This window comes from Mus musculus, chromosome 14 (genome assembly GCF_000001635.26).
Source record: "Mus musculus strain C57BL/6J chromosome 14, GRCm38.p6 C57BL/6J".
Taxonomy (NCBI): Eukaryota; Metazoa; Chordata; class Mammalia; order Rodentia; family Muridae; genus Mus; species Mus musculus.
The window spans coordinates 30656555-30680573 of record NC_000080.6 but is presented as its reverse complement, the minus strand read 5'-3'; the positions used below and the strand labels follow the sequence as shown (position 1 = coordinate 30680573).

Sequence of the window (24019 nt, the reverse complement as noted above, 5' to 3'; positions counted from 1 at the left end):
CACCCCAGAGAACACATGGACTTGTTAGAGGGGCATCTTGGTCAACGAAAAGGCAGTGAGCTGGTGTGGTGGCACATGCCCTCACTCCCAGCACTCAGGAGGCAGAGGCAACACGATAGCACTTAACTTATATTTCTGTGATTAATTACTCTACCAAATGAGTAGACAGCCCCTCTTAGGCAACATCTTGTGGCTGTGTTAAAGCAGAGGCTAGTTCTTAGAGACTGCTTTGAAGCAGAGCTGGTTTAAAAGCTAGATCCCCAATCTCTGCATGTAAACGTCCTAATGGCTTCCTAATGAAGCCTCCCAGCAGTTGCCTGATGGACATGAGTGCTTAAGGCACACACCCCAAGAAGTCACAAACTATACCACAGGCTTCATAGTAGGTGTATCCTCAGATTTAACAACCTTTGCTATGGTGTAGAAACATGGTCCTTTTTTCTCCAATACCCACAGTGGCAACTGTGAACATGGAAGTGTAAAATTGTCCTGACAAGGCCCTTTATGCTGAGATGGGGCAGCAGAGACTCCTCCAGTTCTTGTCTAGTGATCTGAGAAAAAGTAAAGACATCCCTGTTCATCTCAGGATAAAACCTGCAAATGGATGGTCAGCCTAGAGCTCAGCACATTTTAATGGGTGAAATCCCCAAGGACTAGCAAGTGCAGCAGAATTCTCAGCAGCCTGGGGACCAAGTACTTCACTGTAGACACAGCCCACGCTTTTCCCCTTCTAAACCAATAGTCAGTAGATTAAACACACAATTTTACTTGCTGAGATCAATTTTATTCTAGGCAAAGGACTATGGGTTATCTTTTCAAGGCTCTGACTCATCACACCCTGAGATGTGCATGGAGTTAACTATCCTCAGATGTGTTAGTACCATGTAGAGACTCACAGCCCACTCTCTGCTTTCCTCGTCATTTAGAGGAAACACAGGTAAACACTTGGCAAAGTACATTTTAGGCCTGAGAAGAAAGCCAACAGCAAGGAGGATTCAGCACTTCTTCACCTGAGGGTGGAGAACTGGTCTCCCTGGTGAAGTGCTTCCTGCACCCTGCTTGTGCAGATAGTGAGGAACAGACCAAAGCCCCAGCTATTCAAAAATTCTCACGGGTGTGCACAGTTTCATGAGTTTCATGAGACACTCCGATTTCTCTTCAGAAATCAGAACAAACCCCTACAAAATCTAGCACATACCAGATCCCGAACTAAGCATGGCTCCTCCATAGATGTCCAAAGCCAGTTGGGAATAGGCAAAGCCAAAAACAGTCATGGTCAGTCCAGTCAGCAAGGCCAGCTTGAGGAGGGACTCCAAAACCGCAGCAGCCACAGCAACATCGTCCTGGACCAGGGGAAAGGGAAGGAAGTGAGCTGGGATCTGAGCTGAAGAAAGAACTGAAGAGCCTCTCAGCAGGCCTGCTTCCTGAACTATTGGAGAGCAACTGGAGAGCAAGGGTTCTCTGTAATAGAGACTGTGTTTGGTTTTATTTGGGGTGGGGTGGGGGATGGGGGGGTTTCGAGACAGGGTTTCTCTGTGTAATACTGGCTGTCCTGGAACTCACTCTGTAGACCAGGCTGGCCTCGAACTCAGAAATCCACCTGCCTCTGCCTTCTGAGTTCTGGGATTAAAGGTGTGCAGCACTGCCTGGGCCAGTATTTGTTTTTTTTATGGCAATTGGCAAATGAAAGGGAGAAGTAAGTCTCACAGTAAGGAGCACCAAGGAGACTCAGTTGTCAACACTTGCAACACAGTGTTGCTAAGGAAACACCTGCTTTATCCTCTGCATTTTCATTTATACGTAGCCAGGTCTGTACTTCTGACTGACGGCTGGAGATTCCGTCATTGTCAATGTACACTTAGGAAAATGTCCCTCAGCGCAAGTGGGAACCAGATTTTACTTTTAGATACTGGGCATAAATTATATTTTGTAAAATATCTTCTAAGACATGTAAGAGGCAGACCTAGACTGCTTTTAATTTCAGAATAAGTCAGAAGGGGCAGAAGGGAGGCCCCTCAGGTGAGAATGCTTGCTCTGCAAGCACGAGGGCCTGAGGAGATAAGTTCAGATCTTTAGCACCCATGTTAAAATAAAATTAAATTAAAATTTAAAAAACCAGGCATGGCTTCATGTACCTGCATCCCAGCACTGGGGAGTGGAGATGGGCAGACCCCAAGAGCCTGCTGGCCAGCCTGCTTAGGCAAAATGGTGGCTTCTGGCTCAGTGAGAGACCCAATCTCAAGGCACAAAGCAAAGAAAATACAAAAGACATCTGAGGTCTTGTCTGGTCTCTACACGTGCATGCACGACACCTGCACCTATATACTCATGTGTATACATGGTAAATCAAAAAAAAATAATAAAAGTTAAAAAGCTTTTGAAAGTAAGTCAGAATTTTCAGTGGCTACAGAGCTGGGGATTTGGTTCGGTTGGGAGAGTGCCTGCCTACCATGCACAGAACTCTGAGTTTGTTCCCTCACACTGCACAAACTGCCCATGGTGACACATTCTGAATAAGACCCTATCTCAAAAAAACCTAAACTACAAAAACCCAAGAACTAATTAATTAAACAAAGAGTAAGGTCACCTAGGAGGACAAAGGCTGAAATACAAAGGACTGCAGGAGCTTTGGGTCCTGCCCACAGCAGATGTGTCAGAAGAATGACGCCAATACTTAGGAAGTGAAGGCAGGATGATCAGAACTTCAAGGATTAACCTTGGCTACAATCTGAGAGCTGACGTGAGAGCCGACGTACCTGCTTCTGAAGTGAGGCGTCCTTCTCTCTCTCTAGCACTTTAGCAAAGAATAAATAAAAACTCTCCTCTACTGGCTGGAAAATTAGCCTGGCCACAAGGGAGCCAAGATTATTCACTATGTCATATACACCTATAAAACAAAAAGGCAGAAGTAACAGTCACTAACAGCACTATGTCAAAATTATTTTTCTAATTTAATATTTAAGTTGTTTATCTCATGTAGCCCAGGCTAGCCTTGAACTCTCTATGTAACCAAGAAAAACTTGAACTTCTGACCTCCTACCTGTACCTCCCAAAATGCTAGCGTAATAGGTGTGCAGCACACACCCACTTTCTGTGGTGCTGGGGCTGAACTCGGCTTTGTGCATGCCAGGCACACATTCTTAACCGAGCTCCTGCCCCAGCCAAGGTTGTAAATTGTAAGAAAACCTGTACCTTCACATGTGGTTGAAGCAATGGTAGATCTATGTACCAAGTGGTAGCATCTTGCAAAACCTATACAGCATTACAAGCTCGACCCTGCCATTAATACAGTTGAGACAGAGGCTCGATTAGCAGTAGCCCTTTAAAATAGGCCACTGATTGGAATCTGACTGCTATCAGTCTGATCCGATGCTTCCTTCCTGACTCCCTCCCCTTTTGTTACTTTTATTTGCATGACTCTGGTATCACTTGAAAAATAAATATAAAGCAAACCCTGAGGGACTTATCCAAACCCACTGGCTGGGAGCGGCTCTTTATGACCAATGAAGATGAGCCACTGTATCTTCCCTTCTAAAGCCTCACCCCTCAAAACGGGTCCCAGAGATCTGTAGGGAGCAGGTAGAGAAGGAGGGTCCTCTCAAGTCACATGACAGGGTGTCATCAAAGTCCTAGAGTTCACCTGTAATTACAAAACTACAGACTTACATCTTACCCTGATCGCCAAAGTTTAACACATTCAAAAATGTCATCACGTACCGCTCGCCTATAAGAGAAAAGCCAAGCGATCAGCATTTCAAACGCAGCATTCATTGTTTTCTTTCCTCTCCTCTATGATCTGCCAATGTTTTCAATCACTAAATAGTCCCCACCCCCACTGCCTGGTTTGTTTGTTTGTTTGTTTGTTTGAGTTCAAAAACAGACTTGAACTTGAGAACCTCCTGCCGTACCTTCCTGGTGCTGGGCGTATAGGTGTGGGCCACCATGCTTGGCTCCAGCTGACAAACTCTCAGAGAAGCATCAGATAACCAATTAAAGATCAATGTCCTAACACTGATTTCACAGTACCTCACAGCAACAGTTCAGAAAGTGCCGAGGTCTCTATTGACAGAATCTTGAAGCCAACTTAAAAACAAGCAAAAATTATTTCAAAACCATACTATTTAACAATAAAATAAGGGGAGACTGCTCAAATGTTAAAGGTGAAAACGGCTTCCAAGTCTTAAGGGAGGCCAGATACTCTCTCTAACTCTGTCTCTGTCTCTCTTGGTCTCTGTCTGTCTCTCTCTGTCTGTCTCTGTCTCTCTTTCTCTGAAACAGGGTTTCTCTGTGTTTCCTGGAACTCACTCTATAGACCAGGCAGGCCTGAAGCTCAGAAATCTACCTGCCTCTGCTTCCCAAATGCTGTAATTAAAGGTGTACGCCAGCATGCCTGGCTTGAATTTTCATTTCCACATATGAAACGCCCTGGCCATGACAGAGACAGGGCACCAAACAGTGGCCACAACCCCAAAGATTAAGTTCTCTCCTCCTGGGAACTCAAAAAGAATTCATTATAAGGCCAGACTCCCTCTTCTCTCAAGACTCCTCTCTCTGACCTGTCTCCCTGTAAAGACAACTGTGACAGGGACTTCTTAGGTCCTATCTCTGTGCTATTCTGACCCTCTAACTTCAAACAGTTCTAGGTTTTGTAAATACAGCTAGCCTCCATATCTGAGGGTTTGTGATTCTAATGATTCAACTAACTATAAATCAAAAACATCCCAAAAAGTGCATTTGCACTGAACATGACTTTATGTGTATGGATGCTTTTATTATTATTATAGTAATAACAAATAATAAATTGTTTCCTAAACAAATAGTACAACAATAGCTCCGCATAGCACTTGCATTGCACTAGGTACAATTAAAGCATAAAGAAGAGTATGTCTAGGTTATACACAAAAAATACACCATTTTACACAGGGACTTGAGCACCTTAGATTTTAAAATATCTGGGATTGGTCTAAGAACCAAAACCTGATACCAAGGCACAATTGTATAATCCCCTGTCAATCCTGAGTTCACGTCTTCAAATAGTTCCTTAATACCTGCAAAGCATGGAGGCTCCTTAACTCTGCACTGGAGGCCTTTTATATACTAACTCCAGCTTTCTTTTTGGCCTCCTTTCTTCAGCCTCACCCTGTCTGTCACACTGTCATCCTGGTTCAGTCTGAACCCGACTGACTGGAGTATCTTAGCCTTCTACAATGGGTTTTTTCAGGCCCCTCCGGCAGGACAATGGGCTCTCCTCCTCATGAGCTCCCTTGGACAGGAGACCTCTCAGATGTTCACATCTCTTTTCCTCTTTGGCTTCTTAACAGAGCTCTAGTAAACAAGGGCCCGTACAGAGCCTGTGCTAAGTCTCCAAGCCCCGCCCACAGCCATGCACTAGCTAAGTACTTCACAGCAGTGGCTTGGCAAGAGAAGCTCCTTGAGGCCATGCTTGCTGCTTATCTGTGGTTGTTCTCAGCACCCACAGTGTACAGGAAACGTGGGGTGGAAGCATATATGCTCTCACTACCACAAACAGAACCGTTCAGAAAATGGCTGGAAAATGTATAAAAAGCTAGGATCTGATAATGAGATTTTGTTTTTCTCTAATTTTCTGCCATATAATACACGTTTATAATAAATATTTTAAATGATTTACTATGGGCTTTTCCAGTTAGGTTTTGCTGCAGCTTAAGTATAAAGCGTTTCCATGTATTTAAGCTTTGAGCCCAGCCCATGGTCCTCCTGAAACCCTCAGGAGATAGAGCCTAGAGGGAGAAAGCCAGGTGACAGGAGCATACTGTTGAAGGACATATTAAAACTCTGTTTCCCAACAGCCTCTCTGCATACACTAGCACCATGACATACAACAGCCTCTCTGCATACACTAGCACCATGACACACAACAGCCTCTCTGCATACACTAGCACCATGACACACTGCTTCACTTTGGCAACAAAGGCGAGTAACCGTGAGTTAAAGCTGTGGCCACCCTGAACCTCTCCTTCCTTTAAGCTGGTTACTTTGGGTAATCTGCCACAGTAACAGGAAGCTGACTAACAAAGACTTGGATTTCAATTCCACATCCCTACACAGAGGGAGAGACTATCTTCTGTAAGGCTGTGGAGTGATTTAAGGCAGACAACTTAAGTAAAACATAAAGTTAAATAAATATTGGTTCCCTATCTTATTTAAAAGCAGATAGAGCAAGCACATCTCTAAGGGTCCTCTGCTGCGGGCCCCAGACAAGTGTTCTGGTGTCAGCAGTCCCGTGGAATCCTTTTGTATCTTCTATGATCTCCCAACTGCTCAATGTGAACTCTGCTTTACTCACCTTCTGTCAAAATCTGCTTCAAGAACGACTGTTTGAAGAAGCTCCAAGCCAATCCTGCCTCCTTCCAGTTGACAAATGCCTGAAAGAAAAATGAGCATAAAACCACATCTCCAGCTTTTCAGATCTAAGCCTGGGCAGTCCATACGGCCCCAACTTGAATAGTTTCCCCTGACTCTTCAATCAGTGCTAAGAGCATAGAAGACATCCAAACATACCAGAAAATGTATATGACGGATAAGATTTGAATCGTGAATGTTTCCTACGGCCATGTGTTGACCTGATTGGAAGGTGGCAGAGCCTTTTAAGGGTGCCCAGTGAGAAGGGCTTAGGCCACCAAGGGTGTGCTTTGAAGGGCAGTGTGGGACCCCAGCCCCTTCTCTTCTTTCCCTTCCTTGTCAGGAGGAAAACTGTTTTGTTCAGCCATGCACTTCTGCCACAGTGTGCTACCCTGACACGGGCCCAGAGCCTCAGGACCAACTGACCATGGACGGAAACTTCCAGATCCCAGCTCGTTGGGCCTTCCCATCCCAACTCACCTAACCTAGACACGCCCAGAGGCTCCTTTCCCATATGATTCTAGTTCCTGTTGGGTTGATAATCAATATTAGTCGTTATACTATGTAACCAGGCTGGTTTTATTTATGACCCTCCTACCTCGGCCTACTGAGATTACAAATATACAACACCACACCTAGCTAATTAAAACTTGTAGTGAGAATTTTGGTTTCTTTAAAAACATAGAAATGTTATAGGAATATGTTTTTATTTTAATTCCAGGCATGGGATATGGGGCTGCTTTAGACTGTCCATAGCGGCAGACTATGATTTGCCTCGTGCTCTGGCAGGGCTGTGATCCTGCCAACTGCAGATAGTTTCTGCAAGTATATGACAGGATGCTGAAGGCTCTTGAGAGAATATAAAAACGCTAGATCCCTGAGACAGGTAAGGCAGCCACTACTCCTCTGCTGCTGGCTGGAGATATTCTGACAAACATCCAAATTGCCCAAGGACCTTGACACCCTAAACAACAGGAGGTCGTCTAACAATACCGATGCTCCCTCTCCTCTCTAGCCTTCCTCTACAACTTAGTGTTGGGGGTTGGAAGGGATAAGGGGAGAGAAGGGTGATAGAAATAAGAGCCTATAAAGTAGCTAAAAGTCTGGCTAAAACAAAACAAAATGGTGTGTGTGTGTGTGTGTGTGTGTGTGTGTATGTGTGTGCACACAATACAGGCAGGTAGGTATGCATGCCACAGTACCTGTGTGGCGGTCAGGGGACACCTTTGTAGAACCAGTTTTTTCCTCCTCTGTTTACATGGATTTCAGGGTTTGAATTCAGGTTACCAAGTTTGTTTGGCAAGAGCAACTTTACCAGCTGAGCCACTTGATTTGCTAAGGATGACTTTGAACACCCTATCCTCTTGCCTCAAGCTCCCAGTGCTAGGATCACAGTCCACACTACCATACCTGGTTCATAGGATGCTGGAAATTGAAACCAGGCAAAAACCTTAACAGATGAGCTAGCCTGTTCCTATTTTTAAGGTAGGGTCTTATGTGGCCCATGTGGCCTTGAACTCAGTCTGCAGCTAAGCTGAGGATAACGCTGAACTCCTGATCCGCCTGCACACCTACCTAGTGCTAGAATTATAGGCACACCATCACATCCTGCTTCCCAGTGTTAGTATACTAACTCAAAATACCACTTTTGCCGTGTGCTGAATATGAAGAATTAGGCAGCATTTCACGTTACTTTTTCTACTCTAACCTTTAAACTGCAGTGTGTATTCTAACCTTACTATCGCCTCAATTCTAATTATTCCAAAATGCTCACAGTCACATGCAGCTCAGGTTAGACGACCTGAGCACCTCTGAGAACGCAGGGCTCCTCTCAGCCCTGACTCCTCTTCTCTTTTCTTATAGACTAGAAGAATGCAGGCCTGAGTCCTCCCAGACTGCACTGTCTGCGGGAAGTCAGTGAGCTCTGAGCAGGTGCCAAGGCATCTCTAGCCCTGAAGTAAGCCTTCTCCAGGCAGAAGACATTGAGCTTAACACTGCCCAACCATTGCTTTTCCCCAGAACAAGAGCTGCCAGACATCACCACAAGAGGGCACTGTGGACCAGGAATACTCAGACAGATCTGTCCCTGGGCCGCTCTGGAGAAGTGAAGGCATAGATAGATCTCTTTCACATCCCCCTGTACTGGCACAGTCCCCTGAGGGATCTGTGCTGTTTTCAAAGGAAATGAAAAGTTGAAATTTGCCGCCCACTGGCTCTGGGGTCGTGTGTGTGTGTGTGTGTGTGTGTGTGTGTGTGTGTGTGTGTGTGTGTGTGTGTGTGTCTCGCCAAGACAGTCTCACTTAGGTAGCCCTGGCAGGCCGCAAAAATCTGCAAGTATTCTTCCTCCTCGCACTCATTGCTGGGATTAGAGGTCTGAGCCAGTTGCCCAGACTCCATTATGCTCCTATTGAAGCCTGCCTGCCTGCCTGCCTGCCAGTAAGTAGTAAATGTGTTTGGGGAAATAATTCAGCTTTCTAAAGAGAAAGTCCTTGGGAGAGCGACTCTAATCTGGAAGCTTATAAAAGGACTTCCTCTCCTAATGCTTCAGTGTCGATGGCCACACTGCTTACAACAGCCGAAGTGCTCATTAAGGACACATTCACAGGAAGTCCACTTTGGGGCTCTGGTTCTCAGGCCACTGACGGGTAGAAAAGAAGCAACTTCTGGGGACTTGTACCCTTCTATTCAGAAGGGGTCTTGCTGGGATGGTGAAGGAGACTGGTTTACAAAGCTGGGTTGGTGCGATTGCACCCTGTTCCTAAGCAGACCTTCTAGAGCCTTACTGTGCTTAACGGGAACACTGAGGCTTGGGAGGTGAAAGGTGATGGATCGGCAGTAACTGTAGGGAAGGCTGAGAAGGAACCAGGCTCATCCTGCTGAGTCACCATTCCCTTCCCAAACTCTGTGACTCAGGATGATCAGCCGTGTGCCTCCCACACTGACAAGTCATTGAGAAGTGGAGGCCACAGCCCATCGCCTCCACCACCCATACAGCACTCTCCTTCCCCCTTTCTCTTCCTACCCCAGTCCTTACAGGCCACCGATGGCCCCAGACTTGCCCACCTCAGGACCATCCTCATCACTTCGTGTCTCCCACAGAGATGTCTCACTTACAACTTGCCTAGTGCGTCCTTTTACTGTAGGTTTAGACTTTGGCATCAAGCTTAGAGTCTAGGGCTTAAACTGCTTCTTGACTTAGCCCAACGGCCATAGGCAAGATAGTTAACTTTGCTAAGTCTTGGTTTATCATCTGCAAAATGAGATTACATTATACCTCATATTTAAGATCCCCTAGACATGGTGACACATGCCTGTAGTAAGAGCGCTCAAACTCTGAAGCAGGAGGGACTAAGAGCCTAGCCAGCTCCATGGTGAGACCCTGTCTTAAAAGAGACAAATCCTATTTGATGGAGCTGGTAGGGGACTGAATGACAGAAAAACAAGATACCACGAGGCTCCTCTACATGGCACCATTCAAAACCTTCAGATGTGTGTGACAGCCCAGGCTTGTAACCCAGCACTCAGGAAGTAGGGACAAGAGATTCATAAGTTCAAGGGCATCCTCAGCTACATAGTTAAAGGCTAGCTTGGCTTACCTTAGGCCCTGTTAGATTCTGGGAGAAGGAGAACCATTGTCTGCAATCATATGCCCACCTGGTTCCAATGATAACTCCAAACCCACAGCCACACAGAAGCCCCTGCCCTCACCCCTGCTAAACTCAGTGAGTCACAAAATAAAATGAAGCTGCGGAGTCCACCAGAGCCAGCGTGTCTTCAGTGTGAGTCCATGCCGAATTGCTGTGGTGGAGACCTGAGACACTCGCCAACCACACTGCATCATTTGGTGTCCTTGGAGCAGACACCCAGGGTGGACGGGGCACTCAGGGTTGGGACTGAGAATGTGGCCATTTGAGTCATGAAATGAGAAAGAGGTCTGTAGGAAATGGCAGGGTGGACGAGGGTAGTAGGAACCTGGGACAGGGAAAGCCTTTCAGTAAAGTACTATACATGTACAAAATTGTTGAAGAACAAATTTAATTTTTAAAAATTAAAAATGGCAAATCTTTTTGCATTCTAAAAGCAAACCAAACCACCTGTAAGTTCTACTGCTCCAACAAGTTCACACTCCACTCTACTGAAGTCATTGCCACTTGCTGAGAGCCACATGCCATGTCCACCTCCCTTCATAAGCTCCACCCACCCTTCTTTTCCTCTCCTTGACTGGTCTACTCAATCCCCCCACTATCCCCATATTTCAATCCCAACCCAGCAAGGGGCACAGAGCAGGCCTGAGCACATCTGTTTCCTTCCTGTGGCTCCATGCATCACCACACATCACTGTTCACTTCTGCCCACCCATGTTCAGCTCCAGCTCAAAGGCAGCTTCCTCTAGGAAGCCTTCCTAAAAGATCCCAGACAGACTTCTCCATCCACCCTGACCGTCTGCTCTGATGGCACTAAACGCAGTCTTGCAGTGTGGTTGGCGAGTGTCTCGGGTCTCCACCACAGCAATTCAGCATGGACTCATGTGGAACACACGCTTGCTGTGGTGAACGCTGCAGCTCTACTTAAATATTTCAAGTTACTCAGACATGCCAAAGAATATAAACAGTGGTCATCATTTGAGGTACCATTAGCTTATTATAAATCCAAATGAATACCTATAAAAAACCCGTAATTCTAAAAGACTAGGAAAGGAAACCGAAACATTTGGTCCAGCTGATCTTTCTTGCAGATGATTGTAAGCAGTTTTACCGAGGAGCTGCTCCAAGGAGCCACGCAGGTATGCCGCTTGTGGGAGAGCTGAATGCAGGCTATTCTCTTCTTGTTCTTTGTTTTGTTGTTGTTTTGGGGGTGGAGACTCACTATGCAGACCAGGCTGGTCCTCCTTGAACTTAGAGAGATCTACCTGCCTCCCAAATGTTGGGATTAAATGCACACACCACTACACCTGGCCTAAGACCCCTTCCTCTCTTTACCCCTTTAGAAATAACAAGCCTGAGTAAGTTTTCTACCTGGAACTTCCCAATCTTTAAGTAAATAAAAAACTAGCATGGTCAATAAGCCCAACTCTTTTGGAAGACTGGTTAACCACACAGACCTAACATGGTCCATAGAAAGCAATTACAAGGAAGAGGATCCAAAACAAGCTGTCTGGTTTGGGGTTTAGTCACTTAACTCCTCTGAGCACCAGCTCTCGCATCTGTAAAATGGAGACGAGAGCAGGGTCTTACAGACATTACTATATCCTCAGACTTTTTCCTGATTTTAACCTTGGGGCAGAGTCTTTCTAAGCTGTCAGGCAGTCCTGAGCTCCCCAGACAGCCCAGGAACTCCATGGACTCTTAGCCACCAGCCTCTGCTTCTAGAGTAGCTGGGCTTAGAGGCCTGTGCTATCACGATCATCTTACATGGTTCTTTTCAAAATACAAACAGCTTCACGGAGCTCCTGACGTCTTCAGAGGAGTTACATGAGCCATAGAAGCCAATGGTTTCACTTTAAAAATAGAGTCTGTAGTTGCAGTCTACAGTCCCAACCAACTCAGACGATGAGAAAAGACTGTCTGAGCTCAAGAGGTAGCACTTGGCCAGGCAAAAGAACAAACAAGCAAAAACACAAAACCAAACAAACAAAAAGCCAGAGTCTGCAGGCTTCAGCTCTACTCCTGTTGCCTCCCAAATCAAGAGGAAACTCTCTGAGGCCTAGAAACGTCCCTTCCTGGCTATCTGCAACCTGAATCACACCAATCATGGAGTCAGCCGTTTCAGGATTGGGGCAGCTGTCCCAAGGATACAGGTGCAGGTACTCTCAGTTAAACTGTAACGTGCTCACACCACTGCCAATGGTGTTAGCCTTGCTTCAGATGGTGATACCGACTTGTGCCAGGCCACGGTTAAGCCTATACAGGCTCCATCTCATTAGGCCCTCAAAACCTTATAAGGAACAGGTCCTTATCACCCTTACTGGGCATGTAAAGAAACTATTAACAACTCAACAAACACTCCTTTCCAAAACATGCTGGAGAACAGAGAGGCTGGTCAATATGAAAAGCTGGTCAGGTCACAGTGGGCACTGGGAGACCCTAGTGTGGGAGAGACTCCTCTAATTTGGAATCCTAGCCATTTACACCCACAAATGAGACATAGTGGTGGCCAAAACTGTCCTGGGTTAAGGTCTGCTAAGAGCCAGCTGATGAGAACGGAGCACTCCTTGCTAACAAGTGAGAACACAGCAGGCTCTGACATCTAATACCTGGGCCTTCCTTACCATTGTGTAACAGGACTCCATGAATTCAGAGCCTCTGTTCCCACAGATCTGCTACCTTCTCAAGTAATCACAAAAGAGAAGTGAAGCAGATACCCTTCTACTACAAAGAAACAAACAACAAACCAGCAAACAGGTGCTGAGAAAAAGACAGGAGCCCAGCATGAAGCAGCTACGTGGTGTCCTGTCCCCTGAGAGGCTCTGGTTCCAGGCTGGCAATAGCACTGACCCCATCAGAGTGGGAAATGCAAGACAAACCGCCAGAGAGGGAAAAGGGGTCGAACATGATGAGGCTTCACTCCTGCATGCCAGCATCCAGCTTTCTCCTTTGGTCTGATGGGAAAGTAGTCATGTGAAATGCTGCCCCACTCCAAGATCAAAACAAAACAAAACAAAGCCAGACATTATCTTTCTTATCTTTCATACCAGCACTCAGGAGGCTGAGGCAGAATTGCAAGCTTGAGACCAGTATGGGATAAATAGCAAGACTTTGTCTCAAAAAGGTCCAAAATGAGACAACAACCACTGGGGGTTATCCCTGCATTCTCAGAATCCTGGACTGTCTCTGCCAGAGGTCAATCCAAGAAAACGGTTGGAGGAGAAGACACAGGAGTGGAACATGGGCACTGGATCCCCTGCGGACTGCTAATTGCGCTCTATCCTCACCCTGGACAGGTACAGCCTTAACTCAGCCTTAGCTCTTTAACCCTAATGCAGGAAGAGTGAAAATGTTAGCCTTCAGAGATGGAAGCACTGGATGACGCACGTGAAGGATTACAGAGCCCGGCAGTTTTTCTCTACTGGGAGAGGTGAGCCTCTGAGGAGATGTGGCAGTGTCTGGAGGTGCTGTAAGTGCTGGGCTGGTGCGGGAAGACCTACTGGCATCATGAGCCAGGAATGCTAAACACCCCAAGGTGCATAACAGTCCCTATAACCAAGCATGCCCTATGCAAAAATCACCAGTGCTAAGATTTGGAAATCCTGACCTAGTATGTGGCAAGCACTCAATAAATACAATCTGTAAATTTATCTTTCCTATTATAAAATAAGCCAGCTGCAGTTTCTCTATCTCGAGGAAAACCATCATCTGTGAACAAAATGCATTACTCACTCTGCTTCTTGAAATACTGGGCAACAGTTGTGTTACTCTGGAGACAGGAAGAGTTAGTTGCTTGGCTGATTCTGGGGAACGCAGTAATTGTATTAAATAGATGGCATAGCAGAGCACCAGAACAGTCGTGTAGAGAAGCTGAAACAAGAAAGCCGAGGGTTGGAATTGAACTGTTCTGAGAGGGGCATAATCACAACAGAACTATCAATATTACTCCAAGGTCAATCAAGGCATAAAAGTGTCCTAATTAACTGCACCCTCCAAAGCACAGCCCACCACTCAGAGCCAGTGCCACCGTGGCTCCTGTGCATAGGCTCTAACACTGGACTTGCCTGGAGAACACAACTTCCAAGGTAGACAGCCAGGAGCTCAAACGGCTCAGATGTCAGATACCCACCCAGCAAACTGACTCCAGGTGTCCTGCCTGCTGACAGCCGGGATTTGCCAACATTTAGGACTGGGTTTTCCATAAACCATGGAACTTGTGCCATTTATGATTACAAAGCAGAATTGAGCTACTGGCTCTCTCTCCTCCCCACCCAGGGCATTGGCAGGGTGACAGCTACTTCCAGCTCCAAGAGGAAAAGGTGGGGTCATGAGAAGGTCTACCTCACCCTCCACCCAACTGGGACAAAAGAATCGCCTTTGGTCAGAAGTAGCCAGCTAGCTTTTGTTTGAAGGCTAGAAATGAGTACCCAAATGGCCCCTTGCCACCAGCCCCCTTCTGAGAATGACAGTGCACCTTAGCTCCAGGACTGGGACCTCCAAATCCCTTTTTTTCTTTTCTTTTGATTTTTCAAGACAGGGTTTCTCTGTGTAGCCCTGGCTCTCCTGGAACTCACTCTGTAGACCAGGCTGGCCTCGGACTCACAGAGATCCACCTGCCTCTGCCTCCCGAGTGCTGTGGTTGGGGGTGAACACCACATTGTCCAGCCCAAGCCCCTCTTTCTACTTGTCTATACAAGGGAACTCCTGTCAAAAGGCACATGGCAGGGAAAGGGGTCGTCTTCGGTAGGCAGCTTAGTGTCCTATATGCTCTAATCTCAGTCATCAGCCGTCTTCACTCAGGCCTCAAGGCCTTAAGCAAGCAGTGGAAGTGGGAGCTGCTTACTCCCCCGTCCCACTCACTCCCCCATCCTTGTGGGAGCCACTCCCTCCCCCGTCCTTGTGATAGGTGTGCTTCTCCACCTCTCCTCACCTTCCTGCGGAGCTGAGTTCTGAAGGCAGGGAGCCACAACCACAGGATCCTCCTTTACTTCCATCAGGAGAGTCACATAACAACTGTTACCATTATAACCAGAGGACTCAGCGGCTTGTAGTACACTTACATTGTTGTCAAACCATTGACATGTCACCACTACCTAATTCCTTAACATTCTCATTACCCCAAAAGGAAACTGCACCCTTTAAGCAATCACAACTCATTCCCCCAGCACTTAGCAACCACTACTGTGCTGTCTGTGGTCCTGCCGTCTGTCTGTGGTCCTGCCGTCCTAGACACTATACACTCGTGGAATCATACAATGTGTGGCTTCTTGTGCCTGACTAGTTCTTTCCTTTAGTATGTTCTGTTCCAATCGTGGACCTCTGACTGTTCCGGAACTCTGTAGACCAAGCAGACCCCAACCTTGCCCTAGCCCTCCTGCCTCTGCCTCCAGATGCTGCGATGACATGTTTGTCACTATACATGGCAGTTCTTAGAACTGAATAATACTCCATTCGATGAATATACCAAATTCTGTTTACCCAATCATCAGCTAAAGGGCATTTGAGAGTGTCAACCTTTTGGCCACTGTGACTAGTGAGTGTTATGAATGTTCTCTTTGGTATATATACTTAAGAGTGGGATGCTGGCACACGCATATCTGTTTAATTTTTAAAGGGACCACTATACTGCACTTCACAGAAGCTGCCGTTATTTTATATGTAGACCAGAAATGTACTAGCTTCAAATTTTCATAACCTTACCTACAGCTGTTATTCTATACCCACCCTAGTAAGTATGAAGAAATACCTCACTATGGTTTTCATTTTGTTTATTTGTTGTTAGTCAGATTTTCTCTGTGTAGACCTCACAAGGTGACCAGGTTAGCCTTAAACTCCTATAATCCCACCTGCTTCTGCCTCCCAAGTGCTTGGTTTAAAGGCCAGGCCAGGCCTTCACTATGGTTTTTGATTTGCATTTCCCTAATATTATTGACCCTGAAATTTTTTTTTATGTGCTTTTTGTCCATTTGCTTTATACATTCTTTGGGGAAATGTCTGTTCAAATTCTTTGCCGGTTTCTAACTGAGTGGCTTGTCTCGTTTATTGTCAGGAATGAGCATTCCTTATTTACTCTAAGGCAAGTTTTATGGGCAGTTTAAGGAAGACTTTGGAGGCAGGATTGACAAGGGGACTCTCAGTGCCCTGGGTAGGGCTCACATGCTGCTATGAGTGTCACTGCCTGGTACACATTTGGCCATGATTGTCCTGTGGAGCTTGGAAAAGTCTCATGGCAAGGAAACAAATGCATTCAGTCATTTTCCCTCGTTGAACTATGACGCTACCATGGGTAGAAACTGTAACATCAGAAACACACAGCGCCAGCAGGGCGTGGTGGGGCAGAGGCAGGCAGATCTCTGAGTTTAAGGCCAGCCTGGTCTATAAAGTCAGTTCCAGGACAGCCAGGGCTGCACAGAGAAACTCTGTCTTGAAAAACTAAAAAGAGAAAAAAGAAACACTCCGTAACAAGTGCCTTTCCCAAAGTAAGAGCGAACCATATTGGGCATTTCTGAGGGGCTTCTGCTTTATGAGAGAGAACGCTTAAAAACAAGAATAATGGTGAATGTAGAATTTACAGTTCTAGATCCAGAAAGATATGGAAAAACAACCAATTTAGATAATTTCTCTAAACTATGTATCTCTTTGCAAATTGGTTTTATGGGCAGTGGTCATTCTTAATTAATTTTATATCTAGCCTTTTTGTGTTCCATAAAAAATATCAGTCTTTTGCCGAGGACATAGGAAAGACTGTCAAGTAAATCATTCCTAAGCAGCAACTTCAGCTGCCTTCTCAGACACTAATGAAGCCACACAGTAGACATCCAGGCACGCAGTTCTTGCCTATAACCCTAGCAGTTTCCAGGCTCGGGTAGGAGCACTGCTACAAGTTACAACTGCTACAAGAATTGCTACAACTGGAAATGTGCTTGCTTGGCCTAATTCATTCTCTCTGAGTTCTGTGAGATTTCAATAGAAGTTTAAAATATACTTGGCAGCATTCCCTCCTATTCTGCAAACAACTGACTGAAAACCAAGGAAAATAATACACATACAATTTGATTTCTACTCCACCCCCTATCTTTTCCCTGCTCCCCCATAAGACAATCAAAGATCATTCTGATACTGACCTGCCCACAGAATGTCTCACAGGAGTTTCTAATGCTGGATACCAGAAAGCAAGTGCATGGCCCTCTCCAGGTCCCCGAGGACACCAGTGTGTGAAGCAGGGCGGACAGAGCAGCTGGAGGAGTGCTAGCCAGCCAGGATTCTAGTTCCCAACTATCCCACAGCATGAATACTGTGAACATAAGCACATGCTAGTGGGAACAAGGAGGGAAGACAGACGTGTAAAGAGTAAGGCCACAACTCTCACCTGAGCCAAAGAAAAGATGTACAGACCCCAGTGAGGCAGCCACAGGACAAGAAGAGCCGTCAGGACACTCCTAAGGATGACCGACATGCTCTCAGCAAGAACCTGCACACAGACAAAAGGTGCGGTGTTATCAAAGAGTGACTATGAAATGACATAACAAACACAAACTTCAGCATGGTGCCTACCCTGGCAGAGGGAATGGGGCATGGTTGGGCATAAGCATCAACAGGAACGGTTATTTCTTGGAATGGGTGGGTGGGTAGTTCATTCATATTCAGTATATTGTGCCTTAAGATTATATGTGTGTGTGTGTGTGTGTGTGTGTGTGTGTGCGTGTGTGTATGTATGTGCATATATATATATATATATATATATATATATATATATATGTGCTAGTACACATTAAATAAAAAAGGAATTTTTTTCCTTTTTTCTCTTTGTTTATTAATCATTTTATTCATTTACATTTCAAATGATACCCCCTTCCCAGGTGCCCCTCCACCCACCCACCCATCCTATCCCCCCTCATCCCCCTCCCCTTTGCCTCTATGAGGGTGCTCCTCCACTCGTTCACTCATTCCTCTTACTAAAAAGGAATTTAAAAGAGGAAAAGAAGCATCACTCACAACTAAACAAGGTCACAGGGAAATATGAAATGCTTTAGAGCAATCCTAAATTTCCATTCTAACTCTTACCTTCCTTATTACAGAAGCTGTTTTTCATTTACAATGTAGAGAGGTAGAGGTAGCTGCCCCACCACAGGTTGTATGTGTGTTCAATGCATTCATATGTGTGCACGTGTGTGCAGCAGGTGCATGTGTGTGGGCACATGGAGGCCAGAGATCAAGGTCAGGTGTGTTACTTTGTGGCTCTCTACCTTATTTTTTGAAACAAATATCTTTCACTGAACCTGGAACTTCCTATTTTGGTTAGGCTGCTGGTCAGGTAAGACCAGGACCCTCCTGCCTGTGTCTTCCCAGGGCTGGAATTACAGCCATGGCTTATAATATGGGTACAGGGATAGAGACACAGCCCTCATTCTTAGACAGCAAGTTACTAACTGAACCATGTCCCTGGCATCTACTTGCTTTTTGAGATAAAATCTTGTTATATAGCGTAAAATAGCCTTGAATACACCATCCTCCTGCCTCAGCCTCTGGAGTACTAGAATTATACATGTTTCCTGCCATGCCTCAATTGGCACATAGCCCATCTGACAAATTTAAAATAACAAATTCATCATGTTACCTTTCCCTAATTTTCAATCTAATCTAGAAAAACCATCCTTTCCTGTGAAAGCTTTCTGTAGAACAGCACAGATCTGGAGGCTGAAGAGGTTCAGCAGCTAAATGCACTGGCTGCTCTTCCAGAGGACCTGGGTTCAGGTCTCAGCACCTATATGGTGGCTCACAACTGTCTATAATTCCAGTTCCAGGAGATCTAACCTCTTTCCTGGTCTCTGGAGGCACTAGGCACCCACATGATGCACAGACATACTCACAAGCAAATTACCCAGCCGCATAACATAGAAACAAACAATGGATCGAGGCGTGAGGGCACACACCTTTAGTCCCAGCATTCAGAAGGTGGATCTGTCGGTTCCAGGCCAGCGTGGACTACATGGTAAGACCCTGTCCTAAAACAATCAACAACAACAACAACAAAACCCCACACTTTCTATTACTGCTCACATTTCCGAGTCACAAGAGGTTCACTGACCTTGAGCTTAACAAACATATGTGCTTGTGCCAAGACCCAGAAAGGCTCTCCCAGAAGTTCCACAACTGCTGAGAGACCAAAGAACAGCACACCAGTTCCATAGTAGGGGACCACATCTGGATCAGGCACTTCAAGCAACTGCAACCAGACCCAGCCCAAGCAGGAGGACCAAAATATACCCAGTGGGACACTAGAAGAATAGAAAAGATGATTTTTTAATATACAAAGTTTTAAGTATAAAAATACATTAAAACAGTAATACTGAATGAAAACAATAGTTATAATAAAAATAGTTACCACAGTAAGACTCTGTTAGTAGGAAAGAATACACTAATACTTCACAATGATCCTCAGTCACTCTCCCCATTTAAAAGGAACCTGAGGCTGAAAGGGGCTGGTAACATGGCCACGGTTATAAACAAGTGGACAAGACCAGAAGCAAGACCCACTCCAAAGCCTATCCCGTATCCACTGGTTTAGACTAAGTCAATAAGGAAACTTTCCAGAAAAACCAAAAACCTGTTGCCCATGCTTAGAATGACTGTCATTCTACAATGTCCTGCACCCCAAATAACCAATAGTCCCCGGCACGGTGCTCGCTTCATGTGCTTCACAAGGCACAGCCATCTTGCTAATACGATGGACGGACACTTGCCAGCCCTTCTGACAGGCATCTCTGTGAGGCAACAGAGTTACACAAGGGTGGTACTGGGAAAGACCACCAGCCTCGCTGCAGGGATCCAGCCGAGAAAACCATTTCTTAAAAATTAATTTCAGCTGACATACTTGGTCTACAAGAACATTCTAAAGAATTGAAGAAACATGTAAAGAAAGCCTTGACAGACTTTTTAAAAATATTAAGTAGTTGCTAAAGGCTCCAGGGAAACTACAGGATATAAAGATGAGGAATAAAATCAGTCCAGCAGTAGGCCAGAAACCTAGTCCAGGAACCCCAGCCAGAAGCCCTCCTGGCTATGGAGAGAAACAGGCCAAGCAGCATCTCCAACCCAGACACTCTCCCCTTCTGCTACTAAAATTAGCCCCCAAGCCCACTACAGATCCAGTCTGGAGATGACTGGCTGTAGGCAGGTACTGTCACTTCACTACCACACTCCTGGCACATGTCATGTGCTGAAGTACAACTCACGTTAGCCACAGGAGGTTGAGGGTCTGACTCCAGTCCCGCTGGGCACCCCCGCTCAGACAAGCTCTTCGGAAGGCCTCCCTGGCCAGGAAGGTTGTGGTTGAGTAAAGCAGCGTTAGTCTACAAAGCAAATGTGGAAACTGAGAGGCCGCCAGGCTTTGTAAGACATTTTACTGAAAGAACCTTTGAGATTTTCCTAGCAACAGGAATGAGAAAAGTTATTGGTTATAAGCCACTTGTGATGAGCCTGGTGTCACAGACCTGTGATTCCAACTACTTGGGAGGCTAAGGCAGAAGACCACAAGTTCAAGGCCTGCTGGGCTATACAATAAGTTCAAAGCCACTCTGCATCTCAGTGAGACTCTATCTCAAAACAAAAAAGTACAAAGGAGACTAAAGATATAGCTCAGTGGTATAGCACTTCCCTAGCATCTCCAGCACTTCAGGAAAACACAAGCAAACTCCCAAACTCCTGGTGGGGATGTAGATGGCAGTGTCTCTGATGAGCCCCATCCTTCTGAGCCACATGAAAACCTGAGTTAGGACCAAGCTAGGCACAGACTGTGAGACAGCAAGTGCTGCAGGGACCAGAGTCTGCAGCTTATGGCAGAGGGTGTAAGGAGAAAACAAAACAAAACAAAACAAACCCACAAGCTTGGCACCCCACATAATAAGGGGACCTGGAGTCTCTGAGCAAAGCAGGGGTTCTATCACACAGTGGTCCTAGCCAAAAGACTTTCAGGACAAACACCTCGACAGGCAGCCATTACAGAGGGTGCTGCAACCCTCATCAGGAAGACTTGCTGATTCCCTTGCAGGGGGCCAGCACCTGAGCCAGTCTTCCTGCACCCAGAGAAAAGCAACTGACATTTCCCTGCCTCTACAGCCAGCAGCCTGGTGATGTGGTCCAAGTGCACAGACTCCCCAGGAGCCCATCTGCATGGCAGAGGGGGAGACAAAGCAACGCCCTACTGTGGGCTACTGTGGGGAGAGATGGCTAAGGCTGTCATGCAGGCACCTGGCAAGCTGGAGGAGAGTGCATGGGGAGAAATATCTGCTCGCTCTATCTTCCTACTTTTTAAATAGTATGTCTCGGTGGGTCCTCTATTACCACTGTCTCAGAGATCGTGAACCCTACCTAGTACAAAGCTCCAGGTGGCTGCGTTGCCAGTCCCAAGTTTGAGAACTGCCATTAGGCTCTCTGAAAAACATCATGAGCATTTGGTTGGTAAATAGCAGGCATGAGATTCTGACTAGAACATGCTGTCTTTGTTTATCAGGCTCTAAAGAAACACATGAGAAGCTAAGCTATTCTAAGGACATCATTTCCTACATTTTGTGTGTGTGTGTGTGTGTCACTTGTGAAGACAAAATAAGTGTGGGTGTCCTAGAACAGAGAAGAAACAAGCTGAGTTTTACAAGACAAAGCAAGTTTACTTTCCATAGAATTCATCACATGGATGCAAGCTCTGATCCCAGTTACCAGCTCAACTATGAAATCACTGAGGCAGAAGTGAAGGCGTCTGGCTGTCCCCAGCCCTGCAATTTTGAGACACATCCTCACGAACTGCACAATTCCTGTTTCCTGTGTTGTGTCAGCGGGACAAGAACACAGGATTATACCTGAGAGAAGGTTTGCGATGAATTACTCCCACTCTTCTCCTGGGCCCTAAGAGCAGGAAAACCAGAACACTAGGGGGAAATGTGCATTTGGAAGCTGCTAATGGAAAACACTGCATGGGTCCATTAAGCACAGCAGTGCCCGCTCATTCCCCGCCCTGCACTCCTCAGCCGCTGCTGAAACGCTCTGCTCCTGGGAAAGGCACAGGGCTCTAAAATCTGAGTGGGCACATGGGAACAATCTGAAAAACCCATGACTGGTGATGGCAGCTGTGGAAAGTGCCAGGGTCCATTCCTCTTACCTGACATTCACTATGCCCACAATCTCCTTTGACAGGAATCGAAGAATAAATGCATTCAAGACAAAGGTGATTAATCGAAACAAGACCTGTAAGAAAATACATCTGAGTTATGTCTGGAGCGTTGACTTGACTATGAGGACCGTGTAGCTGTCCTTCCAGATGTGATGTGATGATGACCCAGCTGCCTGGCTATAAAGACTCCTCTCTAAGATGCTCACCTTGACATACTTGCTTCCTGTGAACTATAATTCCTTAGAGGCTCTCAGCATCCAGAGCTGTGGGCAAACAACCCAGGAAGGTATCTGGGAATCTCCCTTACTTAAAGAGATGAGAAGCCTTGGCAGATTGCATCTTCAGGCTCAAAGTCAAAGGGGACGAAGAGAGAATGGTGATCGTGGTTGACACTGTCAGGCCCCTGGCTAAAACTTTCTCCAGATATACCAATTGATGGGCCATGGGCCACTTGAGTCCCAAGATAGCTGTGTAGATGCAGTCCAACACATTTTTGGAGGACAAAGTCAAAAGACTGGACACTCCCAAAATCCCACTTAGAAACTACACATTAAAACAAGAGCCTGCAGAGTATAGCAGGCTCACTAGGAATACGAGACCTAGTATCTTTCTTCTCTGTCTGACAATATTTAGGGATCCTAAGGACATTTTAATCTTCTTACTTATTTACTTACTCTTGTCTTACACAGGAAACACTGTTGACTGAACACTTGCCACCTTTCATTTAAATAACAACTGGAGCAATAAGATAATGTAAAAAGAGAGTGGGAAAACAGAGTCCTGCTACAGTCGTCTAACAAGGACACACCCTGAAACTTTCAAACCTGTCCATTAAAGAAAACCACCTAGACAAAGAGATCTTCCCATGAGACGTTAAATGGGGCTCCCAAATGGAGCTGCTGACTAGGATGCAAGTCTTTCTAGTGAGTGTTCTCTCTTCCTCACCACAAATGACAAGTCAACTCTGTGTTAAGCACGAGCATGGTTACCTATACATTCATACAGCTGCCATTTTGGAAGATTCAATCAGTGTAGACTACAGGTCTACCATGGTCTGAAAATCTCCAGGTCATTAACACTACTCCTAAAGTGTCCCAGAACAGTCAGGTCTCCAGTGGCAAGATTATCCCCATGTTTGTGGAGTCAGAGGTGATCTTTTCTATCTGAAGAAAGCCCTGTAGCCTCTTAGAATCATGTAGGTTCATATATACAGGCCAAATTCCACACTCAGTGTTGGTGGCTGGAAGCCAGTTCATAGTCTTATTAGAGAAAGTCCTCAGCTGAGTCTCCACCCATTACTTAGCTCTGAAATGCATGGAGCATCTTCTAATTCTCCTAAGCTTCAATTTTCTCTGTCAAATGAGGCTAAAGATATTATAAGGTTAATTACAAGGCTAAAATAAGATTATAGAAGAGAAAACATTTTTTAAATGAAAAAATAAAGGCAATAAAATTTATATCGTGGCTAGCTCAGACAAATTACATAATAAAATGTGCTGCAAAGCTATCTTAAATATCAGCATTATAACTTAAGGAAGTACGTAAGACTGAAGAAAAACACTCAAGGAATCTACATTTTATGATGATTTTTAAAAATCCATACACACACACAATTATAAAATCCATCATTTTGTACACTAATATATACTGATTGCAAATTGTACACTTAGCCAGGCAGTCATTGCACATGCCTTTAATCCCAGCACTCAGGAGGCAGAGACAGGCAGATCAACAACAACAAAGCAGACTAATCACAGTGGCACAAACCTTTAATCCCAGCATCCACAAGGTAGAAGTGGGCAAACCTCATTGAATTTGAGACCAGCCT

At 45.6% G+C, this 24019-nt stretch overlaps 1 protein-coding gene across 5 annotated transcripts in view; it reads right to left on the bottom strand.

Annotated features, from left to right (window-relative positions):
* Positions 1-24019, bottom strand: part of Rft1 (RFT1 homolog) — a 36978-nt gene that overhangs the window by 10744 nt on the left and 2215 nt on the right. For 2 of the 5 annotated variants that reach the window (XR_383189.2, XR_001781128.2), the window contains exons 2-10: positions 22180-22265; positions 20261-20377; positions 19114-19303; positions 17395-17496; positions 13758-13895; positions 6326-6404; positions 3667-3724; positions 2757-2887; positions 1199-1343 (exon numbers count right to left, since the gene is read on the bottom strand). Coding sequence is in view for 2 of the 5 variants with exons in the window: in NM_177815.3 (NP_808483.2) it covers positions 1199-1343; positions 2757-2887; positions 3674-3724; positions 6326-6404; positions 13758-13895; positions 17395-17496; positions 19114-19303; positions 20261-20377; positions 22180-22265 (1039 nt within the window). In the remaining 3 variants the exon portion in view is untranslated. Of the gene's footprint in view, positions 1-1198; positions 1344-2756; positions 2888-3666; positions 3725-6325; positions 6405-13757; positions 13896-14955; positions 17287-17394; positions 17497-19113; positions 19304-20260; positions 20378-22179; positions 22266-24019 lie in introns of those variants that run through there. The other 3 variants (XR_383188.2, NM_177815.3, XM_017316058.2) reach the window with 2 other exon arrangements.